Source organism: Empidonax traillii, unplaced genomic scaffold (assembly GCF_003031625.1).
Source record: "Empidonax traillii isolate 1590-97213 ecotype Southwest subspecies unplaced genomic scaffold, ASM303162v1 scaffold1245:size146629, whole genome shotgun sequence".
In the NCBI taxonomy this organism is placed as follows: domain Eukaryota; kingdom Metazoa; phylum Chordata; class Aves; order Passeriformes; family Tyrannidae; genus Empidonax; species Empidonax traillii.
The window spans coordinates 68,213-86,219 of record NW_020956438.1 but is presented as its reverse complement, the minus strand read 5'-3'; the positions used below and the strand labels follow the sequence as shown (position 1 = coordinate 86,219).

General features: G+C 36.1%; 1 protein-coding gene across 1 annotated transcript in view; it reads left to right on the top strand.

Moving 5' to 3' along the window:
- LOC114069341 (lipopolysaccharide-responsive and beige-like anchor protein) overlaps positions 1-18,007 on the top strand; it is a gene marked incomplete at its 5' end in the record, with an annotated part of 68,521 nt that overhangs the window by 48,307 nt on the left and 2,207 nt on the right. Inside the window, 3 exons of the mRNA XM_027906060.1 lie at positions 8,924-9,025; positions 10,204-10,418; positions 16,159-16,310. Of these exons, the coding sequence (XP_027761861.1) occupies positions 8,924-9,025; positions 10,204-10,418; positions 16,159-16,310 (469 nt within the window). The remainder of the gene's footprint in view (positions 1-8,923; positions 9,026-10,203; positions 10,419-16,158; positions 16,311-18,007) is intronic.

Genomic DNA, 18,007 nt, shown 5'->3' with positions numbered 1-18,007 from the left:
ATTTCATCAACAGCTACACATATTTTTCAGTTTCAAAATTCAAACTTTTTATGAGTGAGTGCTTCATAATTAATTGTTAGAAGGGATAGTACCCGATGAGCATCTTTGTGTTGGTTAATTGAAGAATAATGTCATGGGCAATAATTTCTTTGTACTCAGACCCACTAATCCTGTAAACTTGAATTCTGTAAAGATTTGCATACACGCTTGCCTCTGTACACAGTGAGCAGTCACACTGATTTCAGGCAGGTCATATGTCTGCTGTTAACTCAGCAGAAAAAAAACCCCTCTTTGCCTTCTTTCCTCGTCCTCATCTTGAATCAACCTACATCTTGCTTCCCAAGTTTCTGGACTTCTATTTTCGGTTTCAAACCCCATAATAATAGATAAGATAAGGTTCCGCATTTCTAAACAATGTTTATGGCATCAATATGTGTTTAGAAGTCTAATGGTTATTTAAAAAAAATAAATAAATGGAAGTAATTTGCCTAACAGCTTCTTTTCCTGAAAAAATTAATTGGGAAGTAATTGTAAAAAGCTTACCTGTTAACATTCCATTTTGCATTTTTCATGCTAAGTAGCAGGAGTTTCAAAATGTCCATAAATCAGTAATCATGTTAGTTCGTAATGGAAATTCTGCTATTACTGTTATTTTATATCAAATGGTGGTCTACCAGAATAGCTAAAAATTTGCAGAGCCTCAAAACACTAAAATATATTTGTAGTCACTGCAGCTATGAAGGTGACAGTGGCTGTTCACTGGAGTCAGCCTGGAAAAAAAGAAGTGTTGCTTCATGATAGTCCAGCACTGAGAGTTTAAGAACAGTCTGCACATGCTCCTTTGGGTGCTCAATAGCACTTTTATTTTTTACCCCTGAAAACATTACATTATTGTGTGAGCCCTTCCTCATATTCAAAAAAAGACGAGTAAATAATTCAGTGTTATTCTAATTTCTTTTAACTGCAGATATAACAAATATTCTTTGTTTCTCAAAAATGGCTGGACAGTAGCAAAATGTTGTATCTAAAGCGAGAGTCCTTCAGCACCATCTGCTGGCATCCAGTTGAAGATGATTTGGGGTTCCAAAGCACTGCCTAGTAAAATATTCAAAATAAATATCTATCCACATATTTGGTGCACCAAAAAAAAAAAAAAAGTATTTAATCTTTAGTATAATTTTCTTCCTTTTTATTAAAATTGTAATGAGAAAAGGCAATGTGAATTCAAGTTCAACATATGAACTGAGACAAAAATAGATCAGGAGTGTTTTGTTAAGTGGGACTATAAAAAGGAATGGGAATACTTTTTTCTTTTTACTGGAGCTTTAGCAAGCACGCTATTAAAATTTTCTATTTCTGTTGTAAGTCAAGTTCAGTAAAATTTATATCATAGAGAAGATACGCAAGGCTTAGATAATACCTGTAACATGTTTTTGAAGAGGGGTAGCAACCACTAAATATTCTTTTACCTAACATTTATTGCATTATTTGATGTTAGTCATGAAAGTCTCATGAAAGCTTAGTGGACAGAGACACTGTAATTGGTCCTACAGTTCCCTGTATCTTCTAAGGGCAGTGTTGAAGCCAGTGCAGCAAGTACTGGGGCAATCTGCATGAATCTAGAGCAGAACCTTAAATTCTGCAGCTACAAAAGGTCACTGTTGTTTCTTCTTTAAGCTGTAACACATTAATACCTCAAAGAGTTTGAGGCCTCAGTCCTCCAGGTACTCTATAAATCACATATAAATGATGGTTCTAGCCTCCACATATTCAAACTGAAAAAAGATGAGGTATAACAGGTGGATGAATTCTGGGATATCTGGAAATCTGCAGTGATGATCCATAAGAAATACAGTTTTTGTATTTTGTATAATGCCAAGAAAGTCATGTCATAGATACTTATGAGGACAAGGTCTTCATTGAAAAGAGCTTACAGTAGCCTTCACTGATGGTTTGGGAAGCAGTTAAATAGTCACAGTGACTTGGTCCTGATGAGCTTGTAAGTTTGTGTGCAATAAATACTCGGTTTGGCTAAAAGTAGGTCCTACGGAGTTAAGTGCAGCGACTACGTCATCCGTGTGTTCCACTGGCTAAGAGAGATTGCGTTTCAGGATTTGTCAATCAGACTAAGTAATTGCAAATAGCATTTGTGAGGCACAGTCCAGATGCAAGTGAAGGAAGTGTATTTTGAGACTGGAAACAGAGAAGGAGTTTGGACGCTGCTTTGTTGGCAGTATCGAGCTTCAGGTGTTACTAAAACAAGATGTATGAAATTCCCCAGAAGGATAAGGATATTTAGTGCTTCATGATGTAATGCAGACCTTTGAGTTCCAGGAAAAAACAATGCTATATTTACAACTTGTAACGAATGGTTGATGTGGTAAAAGGAATTATATTCATATGGTAAATGAACACAGCCTTCATGTGCACCATATGCATAGTTGTGGGATGATTTACTAATGCATCACATTTATTTACCTTATTTGGTTGCTGAGAAAAATACCCATATAGTTCAAAGTCTGTACCATGTTAAGACAGAACAGAGTAATGTAGAAGATATAATAATTTAAAGACTAGAATAAAATTACCAATGTAAATGTTGTAAAAATTATTTGGTCAATAAAATAATCTTGACTTGAGTACTAAATTATTTTCTAAGTGTTTCTGGATCTAAATTCTATTAACACTAGCATCACAGAGATAACCATTACTCTGCTTAGTGCAAGAATGCTGTATGTGATTAGAATTATGGCCTGCTTCATTGAAAAAATATTTGGTTTAAGAGAGTTACTTGTAAAAAGACAGCTAATTTATGTATGCTCTGAACTTGTACGCCATCAGTACTTCCAGTTACATTGAAAAGTAATGGTGGTAAGCATCTATCTAGTCCAATGTACTGCTGGTGCATTGGTCTGAAATTAACTTTACAGAAACAATCAAATAGCTAAAGCACAGACTTTAAGTTATTTTAATGTAGTGTTTTAATGGGAGAAAATAATCAGAAACTGCCAAACTGAATGGAATTCTCATATGAAACTTCTCATCTCAGATTATTTTCTGCCCGAGTCATGAAATATATATATATATATATATGTTTGAACTAGAGGTAAGATGACTTTTATCTTGAAACTATTCCTCAGTAGCTGCTATTTCTGACTGAAATAATTGCTTGATGAGTTTTTTCCTTTTCTCTATATTTTTTTTTTGTCTTTTTTTGTCTGGAACTCACTAGGTAATGGTAACTATAAACCACAAGAGAGAAATATGAAGAAAATAGATTCTTTTTTTTGGCATAAACAAAAAAAGCCCTTTCACAAACCTGTTTTAGAACATTATCAGAAAAAAACCTGACTGTTCTAAAACTTCAAAGCTGACATTGAAGTAACAGTTTATGAAGTTGGGATGGTGCAAATATTAAATTATTAGTGTACACTGACCCTGAATATTCACCTGTAGATACTTTCCGGAGGCTTCAAAAAGCCGGTGTTCAGTGGGAGGAGTCCTGCTGAATGACTTCCAGGACTTGCAGCAGATGAATCCCCAATAAGAGTGAACTCATTCCAGAAAGCTTTGCATTGCACATGGTGTAGGAATTAAGAGACTGGGGATTATTGACTTTTGAAATCTGAATTGTAATATGCTAGTCATGAAGGCCTGTCATATCTTTTTCTTTATTGTGTTTGTTTTGGGAACATAATGAACCTCTTTTCGTGACACAACGTAAAATCTTTTATTAGTGCTGAATAAATGTTAGTCACTTGTTGTACAGTGTGACTGTGGGAAGCACATTAAACCTCTCTGTGTTATATTTGCTGAAACAAATTCTACAGGATAAATCTAACATATTTTTTCCTTACTGAACAAACATATCAGCATTACAGCATTTCCTGTGTTTTACTTGTTTTGATTTTGCTCCAGGATAGACTGATACATTTTTCACAGATATTCCTTTTTCAGAAAAGATACAGTTGACGTGTTTTTTTGCAAAACCAAAACTTGCATCTAGGCATAAGGTTGTACTTTTTGGGGTAAAGTAAGTCTGAACAGATGGGGTGTAGTTTGAAGGAATTAAGAAGAAATGCTGATGGAGTGTCATGTGAAGAACCAGACAACAATGAAGTTCCTATACAATATGAAAATATTGCATTGTTACATAAAATGCATATTTACAAAGGAAAGATTATTCAAACTGAAGTTTTAAGAATACTTCAATAATATTGTATGGTATCACTTGAGTGAGATCTCAGTTCAGGAGATAACTTTCTGTGCCAGTGAAGTGGGGTTCTGATCAGTTGGCTGTTATTTAAATGTTCACTGTTTGTGATCTGTAAATAATATTAATGCACAGACTTTATATAATATTCAACAGTTATCATTTTTATGTAATTGAACTCTGAAACTTGCTATATAATCAATATAGAAGCCTGGTAGCAAATTGGTTTTCTAGACTTACTTACATTTTGCTGAAAACACTTTTGTCCAAATGCCCTATACTCTGTAAGTACATTTGTACTTCTCAGGTTTATTTCAAAGCTTTTATTTTTTCCCTCAATTTTTTATCCTAGGAAACTACTTCAAAGTTGGGAAAATTTAAAAATTAATTTTAGTAGACTTTTCTTACATGTGTAATTTTGTTTGGTTGATGCATTATTCTGAGAAAATAATCACTTACTTTTGCAAGAAGTAGGTGAAAAGATAGATTAACTGATGGTTCATTTAATTTGGATTTTATATTGACATAAAATCACATAATTATTTTGCCATTTAAAATGTCCCACAGCCTCTGCAATCATAGAATAGTAATTTCAAAATGGCTGTTTGGCTCTCTGTGACTTTTCATAATTAACTGTCTTCTCAGTATAAAACGTAAAAAGGAGCATAGTCAAATATTTTATATTTTAATGTGTTGCATAATATTATCTTGCTCATAAATAGTGGGAGGAGTATCTTGTATTTAATTGTGAAGTAAGCTGATCAGTCAATCTTAGTTTGATTTCTTTCTAGGGAGATATGTTTTTTTCAAATGAGTTCTTGCATTTGCCTCAGCTCTTACAGCTTAGCGCTGAAAATAAAGAAAGCGCACATTTTAGGAATTCACCAATGGATTTCAAATGTCATGATCCTGCTTTGTATTGTAGCATCACCGAAGCTGGAAAAGAATAGGAGAGAGAGACCCAGGAATACAAACAAATTTCTTGTTATCCAGTAAGGCGTATCTTCTTCTGGATGTCATTAAACTAGAGGAAAGTTTTGACTTTGCTGTAATCCCACTGTTCGTTTTTAAACGTAGTTTCCAAACGCCTAACATTTTTTCCCTGATATATCACTGTAGGCTGACACGATATGATGTGCTCTTCTTTTATCTTCTGAAGCTTGAATTTCATGATTTAAAATGTACTTTAGTCACTTAAGTAAGAGTGATATTTTATGTTGTTTTCTATGGGGAAACAGCTTTGCAGAAATTATTTATTGGAATGTAGGAGAGTTCTTTTGAAATAATCTGAGTGGTTGCTGCAAAGGTAAAATACTCTGCCCATTACTGGAAAATAACTTTACATATACCTCCTGTGACTTAAATAAATCATTGACAACGTTTGTTGCAATGTGAATGTGGCATTAAGAATCTTACAGCATTCAACTTCAAGGAGCAACCCAGTGATGGTATAGGCTAAGGATAATATTATATCCTTTGCTGAGAAAAGTAGATCTGTAAAACTATTGTGTCTTGGTTATTAGTGCTAGGATTTGAACTATCTTTAATTTCATTTAACTTGTTCATCTTCCTTAAGGATCTCCATAAAGATTCACTGAGTATTCTTTTCAGTCCTTAGTTAGGGTTTGCATCAGTGGTCGTAAACCTGCTTAGCGGACAAAGACTCTTTTCCCTTTGAAGTCACTTCCCCAGCGTTTCAAAAGGTCTGCAAGTCAGTTCCCCTAAAACAATTTAGAGAAGTTTGAAGTGGTGCCCCTTAAACCAACAACAAAATAAAATTTTCTCTTTGCATTATTGAAAACCATGACAATCTTCTGAAGCAATAACAGTTTAAAAGCTTTCAAAGAAATCTGTTCTGCTCTATGACCAGCTTTTAAGTTGACCCCATTATTTGGAAAATCAGAGGCTTGGAAACCCCTAAATACTTGACATGCTTATCAAAGGAGTCAGCCTGACTTTTCACAAGGCTCCTCTTTTACAGTATCTATTCAAGTCCTAAGTTCTTACTATTTGGATTTTTTTTTTTTGGTGGGATTTTTTGTGTTTGTTTTGGTTGGTTGGTTTGGGGTTTTTTGTTTTAATTGAGGTGTTTCCTTAGTACAAATATAATTCAGTTAGCAGTTGATACAATTTATGAAACACTGATCCTGCCACTTGTATATTTATACTCTCTTATGTTTGAAGTCAAGTCCAAGTTCTGAAAAGACCGTGAGTGTTCCTTCAGTAATTTTATTTTCTGTGAACTGTGATAAATATATATACTCAGTTGCTGCTTCTTGTTTTAAGAATCCTATCTCCTACATTTTAAGTGTGTAGTTACTGACAGCTTCACACAGGTGAAGCTTATAATGATGTAGTTGCTGTAAGCAATAAGTTTACTTTGAGGATTTTGTTTATCTGCCCCTCCTAATAATTCATTCAGACATTGCTTCTCATAAGTCCTTCTAGCTCCAACATCTTACATTGATTACCTCCACTGCAACGTTGTATATTTAAAACTTCTCTGACTTCAAACATTTCATTAGTGTGTAGTGCATAATTAGATTAATTCCTCGCTGGTCTATGTGAGTATGTGTTAATGTAATTTCTGAAAGCAAAATAAAGCAATAAAACCAAAATTCTAAAATTTTACTAACATAGGCAGCTCATTTAAAAGAAAACAAACTAGCAAGGCCTTTTAATGCACAAAGCTGCTTCCTCTTATTATGGCTTGGGGACAACAGGGAGAAAGATTTGGATCAGCCACATTAAATTGTTACTGGATGGGAAGATTGTTATGGGGTGCAATTTGTGACTTGGCTAGATAGTGTTCATTTATGAACCTTCTAAGATGCCTACCCCATGTTTGGGTGAGGAAAGTTGAATAGAGCAAGTTTGCTCTAAAAGGTTTGTGATTGTTCATAGGATCAGCCACCTGAGAAGTACCTAAAGGTCATTAAGTCTACCCTTATGCTTCTAATTTGTTGGGAGATTTTCCTGTGCTTGGGAACTGTCTGCCATACTTCCTGGGTTTGAGTGTGCTTTTTCAAACATTATACAGAACAAAAGCAATAGCTTTTAATGATTATTTATTAAGAGATTAGGAACAATTCAGCAAGCTGCTCTAAAGCGTTTTCAGTTTTAAAATGTTGATAACTTATATGCCTGTGTGTGTATATCTATGCACACATATATGTTTAGTGGCTATGCCTATATCTAAAAAGAAATATATTTGTTTACTTTTCAAGATTTTTGTATTGTGGATGTGAATTATAGATTATAATAGTAACTACAGAATAAATTTGATTTTGAAAGGTCAAAATCCTTGATTTGAGAGTTTGCTGTAGATTATGAGCTTTACTAAGAGGCCATTTGAATGTGGCACCTACACAGGCATTTTGGGAGGTGATGTAAACGGTCTGAATAAAAATGTAAAATATGGAGAGTAAACTAAGCTTTTATTTGTGCAAGCTAGACACTTCTTTTCCAGAGAAATCTCTCACTGTACACATGCTGAGTCTGAGTATTTACAGTTTAAATATAGCTCCATAATTTCTAAGAACACTCAGTACCAGTATTGCCAGCACTCTTATGGCTCTACGTGGACAGACTAATGACATTATGCTGGGTTTATCTTTTGAAAAGTTACAACCCCAAATGTAATTTGAATGATGTTATTGTCGTAACCAGTGGAGTTAACTTGGTCCTATTATTACTCTGTCTCTTTGCAAAACCATCCTCTGCTCATCAAGTAAAAAAAAGTTTGATTTCACCACTGCTTTATTGCCTTGTTGGAATCTCACATATCATCATTTATTGTGAAGTGAAATTATTCCCTGCTGCTTAAAAACGCGTCTAAACCTTTTTGAAACTACATGATAATATTGTCCAAGACACATTCATTAGGGTTTAAATGCTTTGTAGAATGCTATGAATGAGCTAATTATACGGTAACACAAAAATAACATTTTTATTTCCATGAAATGGTAGAACTCTCAAAGAGGGCAGTCAGTAACCTGTGAGCAAAGTTACAAAACTATTTAAAGAGCTTTGTAGCATTTGCTTACCCTTTCTGTATCCACTGACCTGGAGAATTATATTTTTTTTCTTTAAATGTGCCAGTTGTAAAATTTCTTGTTTCTTATGCTATTTGTATACGTATCACAAAGAGAATCTAAAAATAATACTGTTTTATTTGTTCTTGTTGCAGGGAAATGTCTAATAGGAGCAGTGGTAATTTAATGTTGGGTTTGGGTGCTTTTTTTTGCAAACTCATTGGAAATTCATAGTGACTGTGGTCCAGGCTCCACATCTTGCAAAAAAGTAGACTTCAGGCTGATGTTTCAGCACTGTTACTAGGTTAAAATAAAATCAGTCATTGGATGTTTTACTTCATCTTTGGGCACTGAAGGTGTCTTCTCTCCGTACCTGTCGTAGTCACACTTGTATTTACACAAATATATGTGCTCCAACTTTAGTTGGTTTTACTACACACCTGACTTTTCTATTAATGTGTGCTACTAAATGTGCAGGCTGAAGTCCTCCGTAGTGCAATCCTGCTTCTCTATACAGATAGTGCAGAACTACCCTATGCAAACAGGGAGCATTGAAATGATTTGTGAGGAACATGAACTCAAAGAGCAAGGAAACAAAGATGCTTCAGTGATTGAAAGCAGTGATTTTGGAAATAGATTGTAACCAGGGATTGCTTTTATTGTTTTTTTGCTGAAGGTGATTTTGCAACTCCTCGAGCTGTTTTGACAGGACATGACTATGAGATCACCTGTGCTGCCATTTGTGCTGAGCTTGGCCTGGTAATAAGTGGTTCAAAAGGTAAGATATCTCTTGTCACTTCTTTCTGTTCATGAAGCTATAATCCTAATGCAAAAAGGAGTAGAGTCTTAGGTAACAGAATTTATGAAATTTATGGTGGTTTTATTTCTAACCTTTTTTTAGCTTATGTGGAATTTGAAACCTCTTTTTAAACATGCTAAAACTGAGGATTAGTCAGACATTTATAAGAAGAGGCAACTACATCAGTTTCCCTACTGATTGCTATTTCTGTTTGTTTACCCAGTGTGTAATTGCATGTAGCATACAGTTGGATACAGCTCTTGACGGCCAGGATGGTGAAGTGTGTTTGTTATGGATAACTTCTAAAAAAAGGGAAGCAAAAATTAGTTTCAGGAGAAAGAGAATGTGCTGGATTGTTTGTTTGATGAAGGGTGTATATACACTACTAGTAATTCTGTTCAGGCTCTTTGAGCTTGGCTGCAAAGCCTATAATATGCCCCATTTGTGTTCTCAAAGACCTGCTTTTGGCAGGCATATTATAAAGAATGGTGTGGATTCTATGGATAGTGTTTATAATCTTCTTATTTGCTGGTCCGCAGTTATTTTTAAACCATAAATTTTTTGGAATTAATATCTTTCTGCTTTAATATTTCCAAAGTACCAACACTGAGACATTTTGTCAGAGTTGTGTGTTTTTGTTTTATGCATGTGAACTTGTGTGGCTTATGTTCAGTTCAGGTATTTGTCAAAATATATTAAAAAGCAAATATTTAGTGGATCACATATGAATTAAAATCTTAATATGCAAATATACACTTTTAGAATACCTACATATGTAAATTCATTCCACTTAGCTCTGTGTGTCCTCGTGTTTTGAAAATCTCATTTTAAGATTTAGTACATTTAATTTTGTGCGCTCAAAATTAACTACAACTAATTTTAAAAGAAAATCCACACAAGAAAATCTGTTAAGTCTCTAACTGGTTTTGATAGGTGCTCTAAAATACTTTAATACAAAGCCTTTAAAGGATAAGCTGTTCATCTTACCCTCTGGCACCCTTAAAGTCATAGGCAATCCATTTAAACATGGTAAAAACCATTATACTGTATTATAATAGCGATTATTTAAGTAGAAGTCATTACTTATTATTTGATATATATGATGTCTTTAAATGAGCATGTAAATCAATAACCGGAATTTTATTCTGCCTCATTAGAAGGACCATGTCTCATACATTCTATGAATGGAGATCTACTGAGGACATTAGAAGGTCCTGAAAGATTACAAGGTCCTGAAAACTGCCTGAGACCAAAACTTATTCAAGCTTCAAGAGAAGGCCACTGTGTCATATATTATGAAAACGGCCTCTTCTGTGTGTTCAGTGTGAACGGGAGACTGCAAGCCACCATGGAAACAGACGACAAGATAAGGGTGAGTGTCCTCAAATGTGTGCTAGGGACTGTCAGTGCCAGTATCAGGAAAAGCTATCCGTGTTGGAGCTGTGTGGAGGCTCTTTCTATAGCCAGACCATAAATATGGCACTAGACTATTATAGCAGTATTCTGAAAAAATTTAACCAGGGCCATGTGGTCCTAATAGCATTAGGAGGTTTTTTTGCAATTTTAATTGTAAAATAACTCTGTTCATGAAGTAAAGAATACTGTGTAGGCATTTCCTTGAACTGAAGAATACAAACATTACTAATTGCTGTCCAGGAGAGGCTGGGCTGTGTCTTTACTTTTGAGTCTGAAGGCAGGAGGCCATTGGACAGTCTGTTTTGGATGTCGGCTTTACCTTTTTCTGGCACCTCTGGCTACATTCCCTCAGCTTAGTTCAGATAGCATGTGTTGTGCTGAGCTTCAGGAAGTGTATAGGCATATGTCTATATTTCAACTCTTTAGCCCTTTGGCATTTGCTAGGCAGGCAGCTCAGTTCCACATCTTTAGCTGCAAGAGACATGGAGCAAGTCCAAAGCTATGCAGGAGGCATTTTAAGCTTATGGTTTCATGAAAATTATTTTATACTACAAAATGCAGTTCTCTTGACAGTTTTTATGAAATAATACCTATGAAGCAGAGCAGAAGCTGCCAGCTATACTGCAGTGAAGCAGAAATGTCGAAAGAATACTTTCCTTGAATTAAAAATATTCCTACTTTTTTCTTGAATGAGAAATAAAGGAAAAGGAAGAAAAAGAATGAACAAGTATTGCCAAATCTGCTAGAAAGTGGCAGAATGCAGCAGAGGCATGAAACAAGATCACATTTCTGGGTCAGCATTCAGGCTTCCTGAGGTTAAGTTACAGTCTCTATGCCAGTAGTCGTGGTCTGAGAGGCACAGAATCACAGAAAAGTTGAAGTTGGAAGGGACCTCCTGAAGATATATCCTCCAGCCCTCCTCCTCAAGCAGGGCCATCACGGGCCAGTTGCCCAGGACCATGTCCAGATGGCTTTTGAGTATCTCCAGGGTTGGAGATTCTACAGCCTCTTTGGGCAACCAAGCCAGTGCTCAGTCATCCTCACAGTAAAGTGTTTCCTGCATAAAAGCTGTTTAAATATTTAATGTCAGCAAGAGGAGACTTTTGTTGTTCCAAGCACCTCGAAGCTGACTTTCATAATGTGATGGAAGATCCCAGGAACCAAGCTTCTGGGATTTCCAGTGTTCTCTTCAGGTGAAAACTCGCAGAAGCTTTTCCTTTATTTGGATTACACGTTTCAGGTAGAAAATGCCTCTTTGCCCTTGTGTTTACAGAATTATTGACATTCTTTCAGCTGTTGTGCAAAATTGAGCATTTTTAAATTTGCACCAGTCCTTTTCTTGACTGTATCCATACTAATGCTTAAGATGGAAGAATGTGTCAATGTATTTGAAAGAATTTTGATCTTCATTACTGCCATTTTATAATTTACATGGAACAGTGAATGCTTTTTCAGCGCTGAAGTTTCCAGTGTGGTTCAGTATACTCCATTTAAAACCTTCTAAAACTCTGTTATACTCTGTTAATCCAGTATTCCTATGTTTTCAAAATGTCATATATGCTGATGGTGGAATATGCAGAAATAACTCTCTGCTAGGTCTCTTTTCCATAGTGAGAGTGCAGTCTGCAGGGGTGAGAGGGCATTCCATCGTTGCATGCTGTGGCAGCCTCGAGTGCGGGTTTGAGGCTGGGGAAATGAAGTAGGAATGTGTATACTTCTGTCCCAAGACATTTTTCCTAATTAATGTAGATTTTTGCATCAATTCTCTGAAACTGTACCTTTGGCTGTCCTTGTGCAAATGCTTTTGAGATTTTCAGCCTACCCTTCATCCCGGTTCTTTCCGTAAAGCAAGAACATATCACAGTGTTTCCTCTTTTTACATTAATAATGTTGATAATCTGTCACTTTCAGTTGTGATTATGTTGTCAGCTAGGCCAGCAAATCTGTAAAATATCTAGAAATCCCTTGCCGGCTAAAACAATTTCTGTAGTGTTTCAGTCAGTACCCACAGCTTTAAGGAATGTTGCTAGAGGCAATGGAAGTTCTGCTCTCTGTGGGCCAGAATTACGTTTGTACAGGGGTTTGGGTTTTATTTTGTTTTGTTTTGTTTTCCTTCTCTCCCAGTGGTCCCAGCTGAGCTTTACGCTTAAACAACCTACAGCGTCTTTCCCAGTGCTTCTGCACTATATCATCTTAGAAGGCGAGTGGCAACTGCATGATTAAAGTGGGGCATTTAAAATGAATAGCACCTACCCATGGGCTGTGCTGACAAACACTTTTCCTTGGCTTTTGCTTGAGGAGGATGGCAAAGGGAAGGAAAAGGTCACAAGTGTTGAATCTGTAATGTAACATTCATCGTTTCTGTTTCCCTCAGTCATTATGGGCCACTACACTATTTCAGAACGTTATTAGCAAAACTAGCAGTTTTCAATAGTGACGTTTGGGTCAACATTGTGATTTTCTTTCTTGTGTTCTTGGGCTAGAAAACTGCTAGAAGAATTTCAGACACTCTGGGGAAATTCAGGGTCTAATCAATGCCTTCCACCTGTTTTTGTTTTAAATACTGTATTGCTCAGCGGAGCTTAGGCATATCGCAGTACATCTACCGTGCAGTGTTTAGATATCTTAATGAATAACTTAACTCTAAATAGTCTGCTTGTTCTGAGAAGCAAAGTTATTTTACCCTAAGCAAAGACTGTATGCTGTTTCACCCAGAGGAACCAATTTATTTTCCTTTCATGAGTCTGTTTTGAAATGTGGAAGTGCCCACAAGACTCCTGCTGCTGTAAGCCAGGGCTGTCACAGTGTCAGCTCTGCCTTTTTACAAAGCACTGCCTTTCAAAACCCTGAAACGTTAAAAGGGATTTGTGCAAAGTTTTCAGACTTTCCGAGGAAATACAAGTCAGAAATGCAGCTTTTAGAACATTGCTGAAATTGTGCGCTTTGGGGATTATTTGAGAGTCTGAAGCTCGTGTTGTGAGAAAGATTAGTTGCAGAGTTGTTCCAGTTTCACAGCTAGCAGAATTGTAGATAAACTACACTGGGGAAAAGCAGAACAGTAAAATTGATTCATGTCATCTTCTATACCAGTTGGAGTACTTGGGAGTAAAAGCATCCTTTCGTTTGTTAAATCTTGGAGGGCATATCATGAAACTGAAATGTTGACAGGGTGACCTTTTTCTTCCATTCATTCATTCCTTCCTTCCTTCATATATATATATATATATATATATATATATATATATATATATATGTAAGCAAGTGGCTGAGAAATTTATTAATAGACAATAAAAATAAATAAATCAACATCTTGTCTTCTTGACAAGCCAATGACTTAGTAAAATTGCATAGGTATTAGTTAGGGTTCAAAGCCTATACTTTATGTAATCAAAAGATCACAAACCCCATTGCATCTTGCAGGTAGTGGAAGAGTTAAAAGATTAATGGCTTTAATTTGCCTTTTAATATAGCATTTCTTCAGTAAAAGCCTCAAGTATAAAATTCAAGTGAACCATGACCATAAGGTTAATGGATTTTCATCAGCTGAATTTTATAAGTGTAGCAAATAATTATTTGTCACGGTCTTCATTGCAATTTGAAAATACCCTTAGGAGACTGCCATTGCTATAGAGAAGAAAACCACCCCATATTGATTTTTGCCTCTAATGAATAATCTCTTTCATAATTATATGTGGTATGTTAGATCTCGTGATCATCTACTCAGCGCATGCAAGTTCTAGATAATTTTCACAGTCATGTCAGTTTGTTTTCTGTGCCTTTCTTACTGAGTTACTCTACTTTCCAAAATGGCCTCTAAATCAGTGTTTTCAGGCTCCTTGAGTCTGTGCCCTGGGAGGTGCTTACCATCTTTTTGTAGGCTGATAGAAACAATCACAGAATCTATTTATGGCTGGAACATTCGTGTTTTTTTGGGGGGGAAAGCTTGAGCTCAGCATACTCAACTCTAACCTTGGTTAGTATTCAGTTTTTCATACTTAGATATGGTTGGAAAAATATGCTTTATTGTGTCTAAATTAACATGTATGTCTTGTCATCTTAATTCAAAACACAGCTGGAATAGTTTTATCTTTTTTTTTTTTTGTGCAGCATTATATTTTGTTTACAGTACATGTTTGTATTTCAATTACATTCTTTTTAAAGTTACTGTGTGAAATAAAATTCTAGCAGTGTGATTCATTCTGATTACTTGGGAGTTGTTGCAGTAAACACTCAAAATTTATAACATAATATAGAAACTCTATCTTAATCTAAGTGTCGCACATCATATAATTCCTAAAGAATGTATTTGGCATCATAGTAATAGAGTACAGCAATACAAAAATACAGATGTGCAATATGTCTGACTTCAGTTATTGCCGTTCATGGAGCAGTATCTTACACACACTGTATATTTTGGTTTCTAGGCTTGTCAGCAGTTTGTATAAACACTTCAATGTTGCATGAACGTAACGTCTTTATGTTTTAGTTTCTCCCATTTTTTGTGGGGCAGGCACTATAAATTCTGTATGTTAAAAAAAAAACCCCAAAACTTCATTTTCCTGAGGAATTTAAAATTACAGTACGTAGCAAGTTTTTGCATATGGCAAAACTGTAGAAGCAGAGACTGCAAGTGCCAAAATACTTGCAGACTTCAGCAGAGGGAGATGTTTGCAAGACCCTATCTTCAGTTCTTTCTACTATTTCCTAAATTTAAATCTTTGAGCTGGAATTTTGCTTGTACACTATCATCTTGAGGCAATTTCCTTGCCTTCCAGTGACAATGTTTTAGTTAAAGTGGATCAATCTGTTTGTAGAACACGTGTGTTTGGAATTTAAAAGCCATTGCTCTGAATCTCCTCAATTCTTATGTCATTCTATTGAAAAGTTGGGTGAGGGAGGTGAAATTTATCATGAATAAGTCGTGGTGTGAAGAGTCTGTATTTTGTTGAAAGGCTACCCAAATTTGGTTTTATGTATCGTGATTTTTCCAACAGCACACAAGAAATACCCAAATAGATTGAAGACTTCTGTTTCAAGAAATCTTCACTCTGAAACCCAAAGATACCCCATCTTTCTCCATGACCTGGATCCCAAATAAAGATTTCAAGTTTAGATTTGCCATCAGTCCCCATGATGCATACAAAATCAGGGTATAAGCCATTGAATTTGTCATAGGCAGTTTCAGGATGGATGATGAAAATAAACACCACCTCTGTTAAGAGAGGTGGATCACTATTTTATTAATCCAGAGCAGGAATCTAAAAATGCTGGTCTAAATTAATTCTAGTCATTTGTATATCATTTCAGTTCTCTTCAGCAGTCAGCTTCTGCTAGGATAGTATTAAGACCCTTGGGGGAATGCCAGTGCTGCTGGGTCTTGTAAATCTAGCTAATTAGAAGAGTAAATTTCTTTAGCTGACCTGATATTAGATCTTTGGAATATGGAATAAATCACAGGTCAGGTAAAACTCAACTAGTGACATCTAATATATTAAAGAGATTTGTGCATAATAACTGGGCAAATAACTGCCAGGTAAAATAACATAACAATAATGTTCCTTCCCAAAAGCTTGTATTGATATGAAGTCTCCTTGGACGTTCAGCTGTCAATATGAAGCCTTTTTATTGAAAGTAAAAGTGGTGGAGTTAGAGCAACACATATTCATCTGACAAATATCCATGTGGTTTCCCCTTAGGCAATTCAGCTGAGTCGAGATGGACAGTATCTGCTTACAGGTGGAGACAATGGAGTTGTCATGGTGTGGCAGATGTGGGACCTCAAGCAGCTTTTTGCTTACCCGGGGTGTGATGCTGGAATCCGATCCATGGCCCTGTCATATGACCAAAGGTGAGAGCAAAGCCTGGTCTGGACAAGAATTTCAGAGAATAATAAATACTTACAATTAAATTGCATTTCTGTTTTTCTTCTGGTTTTGATTTTCTGTGGATCACAGATCCGGGTGATTATCTTGAGAATTCTGTGCTTGAGTAAGTTTTTTTTTCCTAACATGTCATATTTAGAGCAGATAATATTTTTCAGAATTTTAGCTCTTGGGGGAATGAAGAGAGAGATCCGAGAAACCTTATTTGGCAGACTTTCAAGATAGGTTGAGTTATTGGCCTGGGCCAATGTAGAGTGTGGGTCACATGGAGGTAGAAGGTCACGTGTGCTTTCATCTCTCCTCTTTCACTTATGATACAAATCACGTTCCTAATTCCAGACCTTTATGTTAAAAATAGAGCAGTTAGAATAGTTGCTCACCAAGATCCCTCCCCCCATCCATGTATTTGCTAAAGCAAATAGTAATTCTTATTTCTAGAGAAGGTATTTTGTCTACATACATCATTAACCTTTTGAAGACTCCTTCTACTGAAGGCGACTAGTGAGTATTTTCGCTGCAGTTTTACATCACACTTTCCAATACGTCTGTACTTAAAAGTGCTTCTGTGTTTTTATCACAAAAATACTGTTTGTTTATAAGATGAATGTTTACCATCGCATTTGCTTTGGTGTATTTACTTAGTGGTGCTCTGGTGTACTTTTCAAGCAGATTTGGCTCCTAAATCCCTTAGGAATGCCTGCATTGTGCAGCAAAGCATATTGCTGAGGCTCTTAACCTTCCACTTACTGAAATCTATACTGAATTTTTTAAATTAGAGAATCTTTAAACTGTAATTAATGGCACATTAATAAACTGAAATTTAACATGGAAATATATAAATTTATCAATGAGATCAAGTTGGGAACCTATTCACTTTGGGTATGAAGACAATGACACTCAGAAGAGACCTACTCAGAGTATTTTACCACATAATTGTAGGTAATTACTCAGCATTATTTATTTGGTATGTGTTTGAGAGTGTGTAAAAAGACATTTTAACCTAATAGAAAAAGAATCAAAATAGTGCTCTTGAAATGAAATGAAATGAAATGAAACCCAACTGTCATATTTCCAACTCAAGGCCTGTGCCCACATCCAGTTCCTTCATGTCGATGGGCTTCACTTGAGGGAGCTGAAACTGAAATGAACACTTCCAGCTTTCCTTCACTTTGCTGCTCCAGCAGGGCTTCATCCCACTCCGGTACCCCTAAACACCAAACCAAGCCAGCCAAGAAATAATCCTGGCAAATCTGAAGTGGCCTTATAGGACAGTGATGCTGGTGAACAGTTCTGTTGTCTAACTCTCAGCTATAGCTTCAGGCCAACCACAAAAACTGTTGCATGTTGTTTTGTACACTTTGTGATCCACAAACCTGCCAGAGGTGCTGCAGAATCATAGAATCATAGAATCATAGAATAGATTGGGTTGGAAAAGACCTCCAAGATCATCAAGTCCAACCCCTGATCCAACTCCAATTACTATATCATGGCACTAAGGGCCACATCCAATCTCTGCTTGAAAACCTCCAGGGATGGTGAATCCACCACCTCTCTGGGTAGGCTGTTCCAATGCCTGATTACCCTCTCTGTAAAGAATTTCTTCCTAACATCTAACCTAAACCTCCCCTGGCAGAGCTTGAGCCCATGTCCCCTTGTCCTGTTG